Raw genomic sequence first — 16,460 nt, forward strand, 5'->3', positions numbered from 1 at the left:
ACCTGGAATGATGCTGCACAACTTGATTTGAAGTCATGGTAGCACGGCTCTTTTGAAAGTCTTTGCCCGGCGACTGTGAGCCGTTTCTGTGCGTTGTTACTTGCAGATGCGACGCGCTGCATGAACCGGCCGGTGAACCTGGCCCTGCGCCCCGTGCTGGCCTGCCTCCCTGCCTGGTTCCGGTTCGCCCAGTGCCTGCGGCGCTACCGGGACACCCGAGAGGCCTTCCCGCACCTGGCCAACGCCGGGAAGTATGCCAGCACCTTCTTCGTCGTCCTCTTCTCCACCCTCTTCAACGTCTACCGAGGTGCGTCAGCAATGGTTGTCTCGTTGGGGAAGGCGACGTTATGCTTCATCTCTCAACTGTGCGTTGTGTTATCAAACGGGCAAAAGTGTGTAATGCGACCAGTTGGAGGGGAGGGAAGAAATTCTCTCTTATCCCAACTCTTCTGTGGATCCCAAATGTCGCTTTTGTGCCTGTCGGGGATCAGCCTGTCACTCGAAATTCATGCAAAATTGTTTTCGTTTTTCACTCCCACACATGGCTTCCACAGTGCTGCACTTAACTGCCGTAACATTCTGAGTATCTAGCGCACGTGCACAGATGTAATAAACTAAAAACTCGAATTAGTTTCATTGTTTTATACAAGAAATGTTAATGAAAAAAGGTTTTACTATAGCGAAGTCTGATGCTTCCATACGCGCGATGAACGCCGCTCATCGGCATACAGCATGAACGCTTGGTCTGTGAAAGCACATTTCTAAAGCCGCTATGTTCCCTTCTTTTGGGAACATAACGGTTTGCTGATCTGTAAATAAACAAAAAAATAAATCGAGTAAAAGAAAATAAAACGAGTCAGCAAGAAAATAGAAAAACCATCCAGGTGCGACGAGCGAGCGAGCGGGCGAAAGAAGCGACAAAGAGGATGCTGGGGAAGCGGGAAAGTCGGCGATAGCATTGGCAAATACTTTGGCAGCGAGCCAAGTCGGGCGCCTTGTCAACCACAAGGAGCAAGCTTTTGTGGAACTTCCTAGTTTGGTGCATACAGGCGGGTGTCCATGCTTGGCGTGCTATCAACGCAGGTTGAGGTGGCTTTGCTGCATAGCGTGGATGGCACCACGAAACCGGAGCTCGAAATAGAACGCTTTACAGACGCTTGTGTGCGGCGTCGTAGCAAATCTTTATGTACCCATTGACTTTGTCTGGAACATCGCACAACCTTACCAACCGTGGTCACGACGTTCTGGGAGAGGGAGGGGGTTTTCGGTGACCTTAATTCTGTGGAGACGGACTTTGTCCTACATCTTTGACCTTACACTCCACTGTTACATTTCAGGGTATGGGGCATTCGCTGACCTCACAATTCCTGAATGGGTTACTGCTTGTGTCATTTTTCCGATTTCTTTTATCTCCACTAATTTTAGTAAAACACAGTTTCATTCTGTTATCTCTATCGCTTTCCTTTCGCACAAATGTACCCCAACTTTGGGGTCACAGGAAGCGGGGAGGAAATCCGTAAACAAAGTGAAGTGTATTCCCCTCCTTTGTTTTACTTTGTCACGGACGTCCTCCAATCGTAAGGTCTGCGGGCCGTGTCATTTGGGTAGAACAAATTTTCGTGGATCGCGGAGTTTGTGTTGGGATATTTGTGGTGGTGGGCGATCACTGTGTTTTCTTGAAAACCGATATTCGCCCAAAGAGTGGGGTGGGCGATGACTCGGAATATTACGGTGCTGAGATAAGGTTATGAGGGTCGCCATTTTAGACTTTAGAACCCAGAGGATTTTTTTTTTTTTTTTTTAACTTCCTGGGTAGGGCACATAGGCACGTCACAAAATGCTTTTTCCCTGAAAAAGAAAATTGATTGATGCAATATTTACACCGTGATGCACATTTTAAGTTTGGAACGATTTCGTCTGCTCATGCATGCCGGCTCAAACACAAGCTTCTACATGGAGGCCAACATCATAGTGACATCAAAACAGAAGCACTTCTGTGAGGTGGCATACCCTGAAACCTTGCGCATTTTTTCAGCACGCTGAAAAAATGTGGAAAGGAGGGCGGCCTGGTGTGCAGCATCCGCAGTGTGAATATTACATTCTTTATTTTTTTTTCTCGGAAAATGCATTGTGTGACATGTGGCGTATGCAGGCAGTTTAAAAAGTTTTTACCTTTTGTGTGTCTAAGGGTGCATTAAAAAATTTTTTTTTTTACTTTTTTCATTGTTTCTTTTTTTTTTTTATGAGGGTCGCCATTTTAGACTTTAGAACCCAGAGGATTTTTTTTTTTTTTTTTAACTTCCTGGGTAGGGCACATAGGCACGTCACAAAATGCTTTTTCCCTGAAAAAGAAAATTGATTGATGCAATATTTACACCGTGATGCACGTTTTAAGTTTGGAACGATTTCGTCTGCTCATGCATGCCGGCTCAAACACAAGCTTCTACATGGAGGCCAACATCATAGTGACATCAAAACAGAAGCACTTCTGTGAGGTGGCATACCCCGAAACCTTGCACATTTTTTCAGCACGCTGAAAAAATGTGGAAAGGAGGGCGGCCTGGTGTGCAGCATCCGCAGTGTGAATATTACATTCTTTATTTTTTTTTCTCGGAAAATGCATTGTGTGACATGTGGCGTATGCAGGCAGTTTAAAAAGTTTTTACCTTTTGTGTGTCTAAGGGTGCATTAAAAATTTTTTTTTTTTTACTTTTTTCATTGTTTGTTTTTTTTTTTTACCTGATTTATGTGATGCACAAAGTCCGAAACACCGTTAATTATCAGTGTGTACCTACTGCCTAATAGAAAACGCGATATTCAAGATCTATCGCCGCGTGCTATGAGAGGAGCGGAACCAGCCGAGATGCAAGGGCTTATCTTCAGAGTGGACGCTAATCTTTTTCTTCGCACACGGTTGACAAGGGATGTGGACTAGAGTCGAATGGCAACTTTCAGCCGCGAAGGCGGTTCAAGACCACACTTCTCTTGGACAGAAAACCTTCGGGTAGAGTTCGATAGGAGTGTTCTGCACCTGCCACAAGGAGGAGGCATAAATCCTCGAAGCAGGCTTTTTATACTCTATAGGGTGTTATGAATCGAGGGGCTCGCTCTAAGATCAGCCACAAAAAGCAGCATCTGCATGTAACAAACTCAAACTGTCACTAAAAGTGTATTTTAGTGGTGCTTTTTGCCTCATTAAATTTCAAGGTGTGGCATTTTTTCGTGAAAAGTTAGACAGGCCTTCTTGTCACAAGTCTATGGCTGGCTTGCTGGCTGGATTGAGCCGTCCGAGCAGTGCCCTGCCTGCACTGCCCTGCGCTCTTGGGCTGCTGTGGGCCTTTACTGCGGGTGGTCCTGTTTAAAGAAGTGGTTGGGGGCGTGTATGCTCTCCGTCCCGAACAATCCGGAGTTCGGAACGAGTGCATGGGTTGCTAGCAGTTTCTCAGTGGTCGCACAGTTGTTACGAAAAAAATCGGAGTAGAATCAGTCACATTGTAAACTTCGTGATGCAAGGTATCACCATGCTTTTGTCCGTAAGCTAAATACCCTTTTTGTGCGAGGCGCAATACTCGCAATGTTTGCCATTTTCCGGCCAGGCGTCGGCGGGATGGCAGTGTTCGATTTAATGGAATGTTTATATCGAAATGAGTGAAAGGCAAGTGCAATGCGGTTCTGCATTGCAACAAACAATAGCATGCTCGGCACTCTGCAGACGCAAAAGAGTGTTTTTGGTAATGCCTATCAATATAGAAATGAGACATGATGCAAGCGAAATCACAGCCCATTACTTCAATCGTTCAAATTCATACATTGAAAGAGGCGACGCAACAAGCGCGTTGCTAATAGACTGATGCCTCAATGTTCCTCTGCTCAGTGCGATCTGTTGCTCTTCGTAGTATTTGATGCCGCTCGTAAGCGCAGGTGCCAGAGAAAGGCATGCAGTATAAGCTGTAACTTCTAAATACCGAAATATGGAAAATGGAACATCAGCACCTTTTCCAGTAGATACATGTCGATAACCCCGGCGAGGAGTGAGTAGCAGTGAACGGCGAGCACTTTGGCAGAGCTACGGTAGTAACAACTGTAACAACCTTAACCCACTTCTCACGGAAACAGACTGATCAACAGCACCGCTCACTAACTCGCTGCCTGTGAACCTGGCAAATGCGGCCACTATGACTGTGACCAACGGGTTTGTGCATCTGATTTGGCCTAAAACACTGTGGTCACTGCTCGAGGCCAAACCAGAGCAGCAACTACTGTTGCCAGATATACGGCGCAATTCAAAATGGCGATTTTAACAGATTTTTGCATTTAGAAGTTACTTAGTGTATCAAAATAAAAGTGGTGGCAAATGAAAGGTGCTTTTTTATGCATTTCATAAAATATTTAGTTATTTCCAGGCTTGTGTAAGGTCATAGTAAGGTAAAACAAAACCTGTGTAGCTCCACAGACCTCCAGCAAGACATGAACTCAACATGGCGTCCACAAATTGTGATAATTATTGACCATTGATGAGTGATTGAGCAGTTGAGCGTACCCTAATTAAAGGCTTTCTAACCAAGGGTTGTGCTTATAGTGCCATCTCTCAGTAAACGCAGCATGCAGACAATGGCACTCGGTTACAAGCAGACGACGGTGTTGTCTGCCCGCTGTGCCTGTCGAGGTATGGCACAAGCACAACCCTCGGTTAACTCAACAGTCTGCATTAATGTCCACCATTGAAGATGTCAAGAGTGGTACTTGAATTGTCCTCAGGCCTCGAAATTTTCTTGATGTAAAATGCACCACTCAAATACATCTTTGGCGAAAGTTTGCACTTCTCACGTGCAGGCGCCTATTTGTTCGGCTGACTTTCGAGCGAGCCCTTCAGTTCGTAACACGGGGAACCCAGTTTGAGAGGCCTAGTTGTATCAAAGGTCCGAGATGCAGAAACCGTCCCCACGAATGGATGACACTATGTCGGTGGGCTTTGTGAGGACTGCTCGTGGGCCTTCGCGGGGCAGCGTCTGATTGTGGGTTGTGCGCAGACAGCTACCCGTCCTCGACCAGCCACCCCTTCTTTATCCTTTGGATCCTGTCTGCGGTGGTGAGCTCCTGCTTCACCTACACCTGGGACATCAAGATGGACTGGGGTCTCTTTGACCCCAACCAGGGGGACAACCGCTTCCTTCGCGAGGAGATCGTCTACTCTTCCCCCGTGAGTCCACCCCACTCTCCCACCCCGGGCACCTCGGGACAAGTTTGAGCCACTACGTGTGCTATGCTCAAGAGCAACGACACTTTGGCCTTCTTTGCCGCTCAAAATAATTGTTGCCAGTCGTCCTAAGCTCTATCCGAAATCGCGGGAAACGCTTTACCGTCCTCCAGAAATGTTGACACAGTCCACAACAGAGCGAGGCGACATCGCCTCAGCTTCCCGGCATAGTATCTAAGTTCGGGAAGCTGCATGCTCTTCCCTAGGCAACAACATGGCAGCGCCCACCAGACGATCGGGGAACTGATGGTCAACACTCTATACACCGTGTCACTAGTTGCTTGGAGTATAGGCGAAGGCAATGCCAGGGGAGGGGAGAAAGGTCAAGAACTAGGAAGGTTGTGGAGGAGGAGAAAAATCTCTTCTCCTCTCTAATGTTCCTAATGCTTCTCCTTTCTCCCCTCGCCCTCTATTGCCCTCCTCTCTCTTCCCGCCTTTCTTCTGCTTGTCCTTTCTCTCTTTGCCTGGCGTTGCCTTCGCCTGCAGTGCACACAACTAGTGACACGGAGTATACCTAGGCTCATTTAGTGTTCCTAGCTCAGAGCACGTGGAGCGAAAGCTTGCGCTGCAGAACCCAGGGATCCAGGGTCCAATTCCCAACCCTGCCCTTTTCGATCTGGATGAGCATCGTACCGGCGTGCGGTCGTGTACCATTACTGCGTGGTGCACGTTAAAGACCCCAGGCTAGCGGTTGTACCGCACTGGCTAAATTTCTCATCTACAGCGAGTGACTCGTCGCAACTTTGAATTGGCTGACCAACTACAGGTTGTCTAAATATCCCCACAACCCCAATTATTGATTAGTGTCCCTAGCCTCAGCACTCCCTGCAAAAAAAGAACCTGGGTCTCCCGTGCAGGGCTACTACTACTTTGCCATCCTGACCGACCTGGCCCTGCGCTTTGGCTGGACCCTGTCGGTGTCCCTGACTGAGCTGGGAGTCATCCACTCAGACCTCATGGTCACCATCTTGGCTCCGCTGGAGGTCTTCAGGTGAGCGTCCCTCTCGCTGGACCTCCCTAGCAATGGCGGTTCAATCTGCCTCTTGAAATGGTAATGTGCAAGCGGCGTGTCTGAAAGGAATGTCTACGAGGAAGAAAGGGGGGGGGGGGGGGGGGGGGGGGGTTAAGCTGCCGTGTCTTGGATTAACGCATTGGGAAAGGAGAGGCAAAAGGGTTGCAAGGGGGAGAGAGAGAAAGCAGAAAAGAATGAAATGTAGAGAGGGGAAGAATCTACCAGGGTGTCTTCAACAAACCATGAATGCTTCACTTGTGAATTCTTGCGTGCTTTCATTTGTGCATTGTCATCCTCGGGTTGGTGGGTTCCAATACCGCCCAAAGTTCCCACAATCTGACAGAGGCTTATTGCGGAAAAGTAAGCGAGATTTCGGTTGCACGTCAAAGATTTCCGGGTGGTCGAAATTACTCCTTAGTCTTTCGCTGGAGCATGCGAGATGCGCTTTGAAGGTTTGGCACGTAAATCCCCCAAACACAATCTTTGAAAAACCTAGAGTCACGGGGTTTTTGAAAGATGAATTGTCTCCAGCTCGCCCGTTGTTTGAGTATTTTATCAATGACCCTAAAAATGTTTTGTGCATTGTCACCCAAGGAAGGCTTGTCTTTTTTCTTGTTGCACGGTAACTCTATCTACACATCACGACACTATTAGAGCAAACAAGAGATTGTTGTTGTTGTTTATTTTGTCTCGTAGAATCAAAGCACTGACGTAAATACTACTAGTGTGGTGAAAAGTGCACATCTAGTTCACCTACCTAAGTAGTATTGATGCCCACTAATATCCCTTCAAAGTCAGCTGCATAAACCGATGTAGTGTTTGCGCCAACAGCATTCTACTGTGAGTACAGTGCTCACCAAACTCGTATGGAACAAGCAAACTGTGTCTTTTCTCGTAGCAGTGCTATCCTGCAGGAAGCTGAACAATGGCTCCTCAACATAGCACCTCAGGATGGCTCATAGAGTGCTACGCCATAAAACCGTCGCTCGGCTTCTGCCTGGATAGCTCTCCCACAAGGAGGAAACAGAGTCTGCATGTTCCGTACAAGTTTGGTGAGTGCTGTACATTGGTGGTACGGCCTGCACTCACAAAAACACGACCCAGCTTGAATAAAAATTGTGCTGTAAACAGACATTGGTCTCATCGCCCTATACATGCACATCGGTCTATAGCTTAGTGGAACCTCGTTATATGTTTTCTCCCTAACAAAAACATATTAGTAGTCTCTGTCCAGCACATTCAGTGCAAGTGTCTTGTGCAGGCGCTTTGTGTGGAACTTTTTCCGGCTGGAGAACGAGCACCTGAACAACTGCGGCAAGTTCCGTGCGGTGCGGGACATCTCGGTGGCGCCGATCGACTCGGGTAACCAGGCGCTGCTCGTGCGCATGATGGACGAGCCGAGCGGGGTGGTCAACCGGGGACACAGGGAGCTGCGCAAGAGGCCCAACAAGTGAGGCAGGCCGTCCATCCATCCGTGCGGTGTCGCCCGTCGCTTCTGCCCGTCTGCCACCAATGCCCGTCGCTCCCCCGCTGCCTCACCCGCTCTGCAGCTTGCACGCTTGCCTGTGTCTGCTCAGATCTCTTTGCACGTCCCCTCCTGGTTCACACATCTTTCAAACTGTAGTCCTGCATGCCCCTCGTGCCTTTCCTTGTGGTGTGCTTGACTGCCTCGTTGGCTGCTTGCATTACCCGACTTTGCTCGCTCAATCGCTCGACACGTCTTCCAGACTCTGCACTCCGTTTCACCTCAAGTGTGAGCTTACCAGGAGCTACAAGAGCGAGGGCCTTCGGCGTCCCTGCCACGTACGAGTGCTCACGCAGTGTAGGCATCATTCGGGGCGACATGCTCGTGCTTGTAGCTTGCTCGCTCACGAGTTAAAACAAACTATAATCCCACTGCTGTTTGTGCTTGTTTTTGTGGTGTGCCCAGCTCTCTATTTGGCTGCTTGCATTGGCCGGCTTTGTTCGCTCAAAGTGATGTGCATGCCGTGCCTCGCTTCAGCATCCGAGCGCACTTAACCGTGTTCGTGCTTGACCCCTTTTCGTTGCCTGTCCACGTTTTGCCACACTTGGTGCTTGGGCAAAAGACTCTGACTGAATTAAAACTGCTTGCTTACTAATTCTTTCACCCTTCCCCGCACTAGGTAGTACTACATAGCACGCCGCCACATGGTTGCCTCATAAAGTGAAGTTGAGGGTCCATGCTATTGCGCACACAGGGCCCGTCTTACGTTTTTAGATATTCCATCTATGAGTTTACGGACATTGGAGCATCCTGTCGAGCATCATCATAATTCAGTCTATGCAACTCGGATAGACCAGACTGGTCTAGGACCTTCCTCTTGCTGTTCGTGGCAAAAAGACACATTGGCACCACCTATTAGGTAGCCCTGGAACACATCCAATCTCTGTACGACTAGGCTGAAAGCTTTAGAGTACTATTTGCCAGATTAAGTGTGCACTACCTATGAGGTTCCTTTTAAGACTGTAAGAATACTTTCAAGCCTGTGGAGAGAGAATGGTACGTAACAAAGGAAATGTATGCGAATCGGGGGCATTCTATGGCTACCCCATAGGTGGCGCCAGTGAGTTTTGTCATAAGCGGTGACAAGTGGTTGCAGCGCACTCGCTCGCGCTCAAATGTAAATGTCGGTAGTCATGTGCGAATAGTAAATTTTGAAGGGAATTCAAAGCGAATACTGTAAAGGGACCCTTTATTTTCGTAGCCCCTATTTGTTGCGAGTTGGTCACAGAGGGCATAAACGCGGCCACTAATTTTTGCGAATTCCATGCACCCACATAATTTTTGCATGCCCTTAAATTTCGCAAACTCGCGAACCCTTAATTTTGCGAAAATTAAGGCCTCGCAGACGTTAAGGGTTTTACAGTAGTAGTTTTGGCCAAATATTTTCTAATCGAATATTGAATAGTTTCTCCAAGCCTTTCGCTACCGTGCACCGCGCCTAAACAACAGAGAACAACTCGTGAAACAAACAGAACAAACAAGAGAACGACTTGTGAAAGTTGTTCTCAACCTTCCGCATGTCCACTTTTCAGCTCAATTAGAGTGGGTTCACGCTAATTCAAACCCAGGTATTTCATACTGCTGGTTAATTCAAACAGATTTCAAATATTGGTTGTCGCGCTATGTTTCTAATGCACTTCTACGGCACTTAATTCTAACAGCAGTTTCGTGCAATTCATACCTTTTGTTTTCGCGGCGCCGTTGAGTGCGCTCCTTTCCGAGCGCTTATGCGCTGCAATGAAGTAACACTTGCGGAGCTTGCTTCTGCAGGCGTTTTTTCTTCACAGTGAACCGGTGCTTGGTGAGATGCGCCCTCAATGTGGCTCAAGTGGGCACACAAGCTATGAAAACGGGCACCACGCGAAAATTTCTATAGCAACTTGCACAGACGCTGTCACATGGTGGCATGGCATAGGTCCACGTCACAGCGTCCGCGCAAGTTACTACAGTTGACTCTCGGTAATTCAAAGTCGCATAATTCAAATTTTCGGTTAGTTCAAAGCATGGGCCTGGTCCCGGCAATCGTATGTACAATGCTGTGGGGAAAAACATGCGGTAATTCGATGGCTAAATGTTCGGAGCCGGTTAATTCGAAGAATTTTTTGTCTGTGCCTAAAGTCCGGAAATCCCAGGAGCGAAAAAAACAAATGCCAAGCGCCAAGCGCGAATATGCAACGCCACGACCCGCGGCCGCGTCACTGGCGTCGCCGCACTAGGGATGATGCAATCTGATGCAATGTACAACGGCGCCACGGCAGCGAGGAAGCGAACAAACAGCCTTACTTGCGCGACTGTTTGCTTATTTGCTTTGGGCTCTGCTCTCCCACTCTGTGCTCTCCCCTCGAGAGGTGAGAAGGAGATAGGTGGCGAGAAGGTTGGGTTGCGTCAAAACCACGTTGCGTTCGGCGGAACCGCGGAACGACGCGAGCGGGAGTTTTGGCAACGAAGATCCGAAGGTGTGTTGGTTTGTTCGTACGTGCTCTCGCACAGCCCAACAATCGCTCTGTCGCGCTGCTTTGGTACTATCACGATGGCTCAACGGAGTAAGTACCGTGCAGTGGACCTCGCTACCAAAGTTAAGGTGCTGCAAGAAGTCGAAGAGAGTGCGTCGTCAAAGCAGATGTCGATGTTGACAAGCACGTCGAGGTCTCTGGTCCGCTTTCGGACGTCGAAATAATCAAAGTGGTTAGGCCTGGTGCGGTGGTGCAAGGAAGTGACGATGACTCTGACGACGAGGAGCTCTCGCCGCCGTCGATTGCCGCGCCGAGTGCCGCTGATGCGGAAACTGCATTGGGCGTCGTAGAACGTTTTTTCTCGGGCAAAGAGAATGCCGAAGACGCCTTGCGATGCGTACGTAACTTGCGGAGCCGAGTGACGGTGGCGCGGACGCGTCAGCGAAAACAATCTAAGATCGACCAGTTCTTCTCCTAAGTGAGTACTGAATAAAATAAACTCAGTTTTATATGTGCTTTTCTAATTCGAAGTTCGCTTAATTCGAAGCATTTTGCTGTCCCCGTGAGCTTCGAATTACCGAGAGTCTACTGTACGAAGTCTGCCACGCTGTTACCATTCTCATCGTTCGTGTGTCCCCTGCTTAATACACAGTCCACATTAGGCAACATCTTGGCCTGATGATGAACAAACTTAATTTTCTTTTGTCATGTGCTGTCCAACAACATTTTTGAGTAATAAAAAACTTAGTCATACATTTCACAAATGTTTTGTGTGACACCTGCTTATGATAGGTAGGCCTATGTAGAGGAAGTCATCAAATATCTGCTTTGTTGTGTAGCCATCATATGGCAAATCATAATTTTTTCGTGCATCGTGCAGCGAGCCCTTATCGAGAAGAGAAGCGCACTCAACGAGGCTATCTAGCCGCAATCGACACTCCGGAAAGTATGAATATCGCAGTTTATCTCTAAGCAACTATCGAATAGTGTATTATTCGAAACTACTATGTATTCGAATATTTGCACAACGCTACAATGTTTGAACCAACCTTTAGGTGCTGATGTAAATTACAAGGGATGTTGAAGCAATTTTTGTGCACACACGCAATGCCATATGAAAGTTAGTTACACAAATACCTCAGATAACCAGAGGTTTCTGGTTTCTTAACCTAGGGTTTACAAAATTGGATTTTGAAAATTATTGTCCAATTGGAAACGAGTCTTAGACCTTGTTTGCCTTCGTGTCCCATGTACCATATTTTCTTTCTTCCCAGCACTGTTCTTCTAAATCGCGTCTCGTAAGGAATGGGTGCTATGTGGATTCGCATGAATATGACATAAAGGGCACTGATATCCTCTTACAACAGTGCCTAATGAAAACAGATTGATTTTTCTGTCATTTTAACGATTGCAGTGCAAGACCAAGCTTATAAAAGCTCACCATTCAGCTCAATGTGCCTTAGAGCTTGCAAAGGGCATGTGATAAACATTGGTGCATCTAAATCGCTTTGTGGTTTGGATTCTTTCTTTTTTCTTATGTTTGAGCGCAATATGATCACCACTTGTAGAATTCTAACCTCGTTGCAAAGACAAGGGCTGGGCCGGAGGACCCTTGCTTCAAGCGGCAACCAAGAACGGTTACCACACCAAGTTCACTCGTTTCACAAGTTGCACAAAACCTTGCAAACATGAAAGAATTTAAACAACAGTAAGACTTGGATGGAGGAACTACAGTAACGCTATGACCAGCAATTAGGCATGTGCAAACAATAAATTTTGAGTAAAAAAATGGATTGCATAAAAGAAAAAAATCACTATTGGAGAATGCTGCCTGTCGGCATTTCCGCCTAACATACTCATACAGTAATTTTAAAAATTTTATTGCAATATAGATATCAACATTCATAAAGTTTCCCTTTATGAATGCGACTGCAATATTCACACTGTTTTTGGTGTTGACCACGGCAGGTTAGTCCCGTTGAGCATGCCTTTTACCCCGTACCGGTGCACTGCGGAGATACAACACCCAAGGAGCTTGTTTCCGTGGGTGTTGCTTTTCTGCAATGCGCCAGTGCTTGGTAAGAAGCGCACTCATTGGGGCTAACCTGCCGCAATAAACACTTGAAAAAATAAGAATATTGCAGCTCCCTTTGAAGTGAATATCCAACAGTGTATTATTCGACACTACTATAGTAAAAATCTAAGGTTTGCACCATTCTAGAAGCAATAATCCGAAAGCAAGCGCTCACCTTCCTTCATAAAACGTGTTTCTTTTGGTTCCAGCACTTTCTGGCTTCCATTAAAATGGTAAAAGTAGACATGTCGTTACCTGCACACTTCTCAAGCGAGCCTGGTGAAAGAAATGTTCTTCACGCGGTAGTCACATGAGGGAAAAAACCCCGGACAGAGATGCGCGACGCCGGCAAGGCGTGTCTCGCCTCCAACGCCGAAGCAGCGTCAGAGTCGAGGAGTGTTTGTAACGTTCAAGCATTTTTTTCACAAGCTCGACGTCACCGTACCGCCTCATAAAGGCACGACGACAGTATCACGCAAAGCACAGCCTGCGGGGCGAAGTGACAAATTTCTCCCTCGCGCGAATACCCTCTTAATGTCCGAGCGTACTGTGGGCACAAAATGACTGAACCTGCAGAGGCGCCTTCTTTTATCCAACTCCAACGAGATTGTGGTTTGTGTACTTGCAGAAACAAGAAGGCTTCCATCGAAACAAAGGTTCTTCTGGAGCCAGACGCTGAGGAAACAGAGTCCTAGGCCCCGGGAACTGCGCACCGTGAAGTGCTCCGGAGCGGTCAATGTGGCCTCTTCCCACGCGTCTCCGAGGACACGGGCCAACAGACAGTCCGTCGACTCTACTTGCCAACGAAGCGGAGACAGAAGAGCAACCTATAGACAATCCAGTGTCGCCAGCCGAACATCAAAAGACCAACAAGCTGGGTTTTTTTTTGGTTTTTTTTAGTTGGGCGACTGGATTGGTCGAAGCGTCTGCCCGGCGAGACCTAACGAAAAGCCCCGTGATTTTCTTAAACTAGTCTGTAGCGAGCAACCCCGTCTCAAAAGGGGTCGCCGGAATTTTTACACAAGTGTCCCCTAGGTCGTCATTCCAAGCCCGTGTGTCATTGTTGCATTTCCCACCCGCCCTTTATGTTGGTCTCTCGGAGTTACCCGCCGTAGCGACCCTTTTCTTTGTACGTACATTTATTTTTTCCTTCGCAATCACGGTCAACATATATACTCACTTTATTTTTGCCGCATTTTGTAAAACTTTTATCGACCGTCGCCAATGTACACATTTGCAGCGAGTATTTTTCCAGATGCTTTTACACCTTGTCCCTAGACGACGAGAGACTCGGCTCTTTAAAGACGGGAGGGGGGACAGCTTGGCACGTGTTGCGTGCTTCTTGTAGGACTCAAGAGCCGCAGTCACGCAGTTTTCACATGTCGTACAAAAGTCGCGGTGTTCGCAGCAGGCAGGATGTGTGTATACGCCTCGAGCATGGTCGAAGCCCGTCTGCTTCTACACGCGTCATCTGCAGGCCGATCTCGTACGATCAATGTGACAGGAGTCGTGCACGAAGAAACACATTTTAGACAGTATCCGTAGACTGTCTTTGGTACGACGTATTGGCGGCGTGATCCCGGCTTAAGACCCGCTCCGGTTGCACGAATGCTCCCACCCAACGAGGAGCATTCGATGCCATGGGTTACCACTTCCGCTCCGCTGTCCGAGGTTGACCCTAGGCGCTACAGCTTTGATTGGTTAAACTATGGCATTTGTTTTCCCCGATTTTGAAAAGAATCCCATGCATCTACCGGCTTTCTGCGAGGAACGGATCCAATCGTCGCTGTACGGAAAAGCCTAGACCCAGAAATGGCTCGGATCCCAAGATACCATTTACGTCAGGAAAGCCACCCGAGTCAAGCGTCCGTCCCAGACTCTTTAAATAATTCCATTTTGGGCAAAACATTTTCAGAGTTTGTTACTTATTGGTCTTACTTTCGTACATCATGGCAATTGGCTCATCTGCGGGCTGCGCAGGAAGGCACGAGCCACCTATAAGAAAGGTCTGCCGATACACGAGCATGTACGGTGCAGATGGCCAGCGTAGTTGTGAGTGATACCTTGCCAATTTTTTGTGCCAATGTCGACACGAAGCATTAGGTATAAACCGCATGTAAGCGATCTGAAGAGCGACGAGACAAGCGACGGCGACCCACTTTGCTATCGCTCAGTCAGTCACGCGACGAAGCAGACCGCATAAAAGCAGTGGGAGCAAGTGACCAAGGTGATGAGCGACGTTTTCTACAAATCTAAAAACGAAGCGACATGACGAGCGACGGTGAAAAATCTTTGTCGCTCGTCGCCGACTCTCGTTGCTTGTGCCGTCGCTCGTCTGTTTGCTCGCCAAATTGCTTACATGCAGTTCAGCCTTCGAGGTGTGTTGCATATTGCACCAATATCTCTCTACAAGCAATAGTGGTCAGTAATGCTTATATATTTATAAACTTTTTTTTATTCAATTGGTACACACGTAAGGATGCTGAATCACCACCGAAGTAAATGCATGTTGCACGAAATCGCTCGTGACCAGAGTGCCGGTTTCTTTTAAGGGGGAACACTACCCAAAAAATTAAATTTTTGAACCACTTGTCTGATTTAAATTATATTTACAGGGCTTGTTTCTGTTGATGTCAATAACATTTCTGCCAATTTTTGTTAACCTGGGTGAAGTACAAAAAAATTGCAAACGTTCAAAGACGAAAGTGGGCGTGTCTGCTTAGGAAAACTATCGTTTTGAAATTACTTATAAATTTGTTGTTTTCATGTGTTACATTGCATTAGGACAGTTCAGAGCAGATAACTATGGAGCTATATTTCTATGTTATACCATCTTTCATGACAAAAAAGCCACATGAACACAAATACAGTTTTTTAGATTTCCATCCTTTGTCCAAACTTTTAGTTCCTAAGCATGAAAAATGACAAAAATAAAAAAATACAAGCTCATAGTTATCTTCCCCTTAAAATTTCACCCCAGAAACACTCACAAAAATGAATCCAAGTTGCGTAATAACAAAACGATAGTTTTCCTAAAGTGAAATTTATGCCGAAAAGTAGAATGGAGAAAAATGCGTTCAAAGTGCTCCAACCTCTACCTTTTCTTTAGCATCAGTGGACCGAAAATAATTTATAAAAAATTAACTATGCAGTGTAAACTAATGAAACTTTCTGGCAATACTCTCTAGATGTTGGTGGATGTAAATATGACATTTTTCAAAATCAACTTTTTTTGCAGAAATTGTTTTTTCTGGGTAGTGTCCCCCCTTAAATAGCGCTAGCTAAGCTGCATCCCAAAAAAGATCTCAAGAGAAGCTCCCTGTTAGTAAGAGTGCACCGAGGCTGCGACCCATTTAAACAAATGCAAACGGCAGCACATTGAAAGCAAGTGCCTAGCACTCCAGCAGCATGGCCTCGAGCAATCGTCTGAGCCATCGCCTGGGCCCCGGGGGCCTCTGTTCCAGAGTGTCCGATTATTATTTTTAGGCTTCTTCAAGAAGACCTTTTCGCACGAGTGAGCTTAAAGGTACCACTAGAACCTCAAGAATGTGTGGCAGTTTCGATTTGTTTCGTGCGTTCCAAATGTGTGGATGTTCAATCACGGACGGGAAAGAATTGTATTTATTTTTGGAAATAACTGAACGTTTAAGCTGAGAGAGCCCATCGAACTTTGACCCCCCTTTTGCTGAGAACAAGTTTGAGGGTTCTCATTCTCGATTGGCTGCAAGAATGATGCGAGACAGACCAGTGTCGAAACACTCTAGCGAACGCGGAAAATGCCTCGATCACTGGCCGTTTCGCGTCGGCCGTTGGAGCCAATGAAAAGCTCGCAAAACGCTGTTCTCAAGAATGACGAGTCCTACAATAATGGTTTTCAACGGCGGGGTCAAAATGAAATCGGTGCTCGCAGCGCAAGCATCGGGTTGTTTTGAAAACTTTTTGTGTTGCAATTTTTGTTTTATAGAGATTTTAATTACCAATCAAGAAAAGAGTTTCTGCCTGTTAGGGGCCCTAAGCACGCGTTAATGTGCCGCATAGCGCCGCGTGCCCAGAGTCACCGGAGCATGACCCTATTTTTGTGCAGAATCCACAGTGCCATAATCAGTCCCAGTATCACATTTCTACAAATGACATGTCAC

The 16,460-nt window shown here is 47.0% G+C and overlaps 1 protein-coding gene across 2 annotated transcripts in view; it reads left to right on the forward strand.

Moving 5' to 3' along the window:
• LOC8024849 (xenotropic and polytropic retrovirus receptor 1) overlaps nt 1–14,866 on the forward strand; it is a 48,626-nt gene extending 33,760 nt beyond the window's left edge. For both annotated transcript variants that reach the window (XM_029966458.3, XM_029966459.3), the window contains 5 exons: nt 107–307; nt 5,031–5,200; nt 6,115–6,248; nt 7,531–7,719; nt 12,950–14,866. In XM_029966458.3, the coding sequence (XP_029822318.1) occupies nt 107–307; nt 5,031–5,200; nt 6,115–6,248; nt 7,531–7,719; nt 12,950–13,016 (761 nt within the window). In that variant the 3' untranslated portion in view covers nt 13,017–14,866. The remainder of the gene's footprint in view (nt 1–106; nt 308–5,030; nt 5,201–6,114; nt 6,249–7,530; nt 7,720–12,949) is intronic.
• The last annotated feature ends 1,594 nt before the right edge of the window (nt 14,867–16,460 follow it).

This window comes from Ixodes scapularis, unplaced genomic scaffold (assembly GCF_016920785.2).
Source record: "Ixodes scapularis isolate PalLabHiFi unplaced genomic scaffold, ASM1692078v2 PGA_scaffold3__209_contigs__length_174095766, whole genome shotgun sequence".
Taxonomy (NCBI): Eukaryota; Metazoa; Arthropoda; class Arachnida; order Ixodida; family Ixodidae; genus Ixodes; species Ixodes scapularis.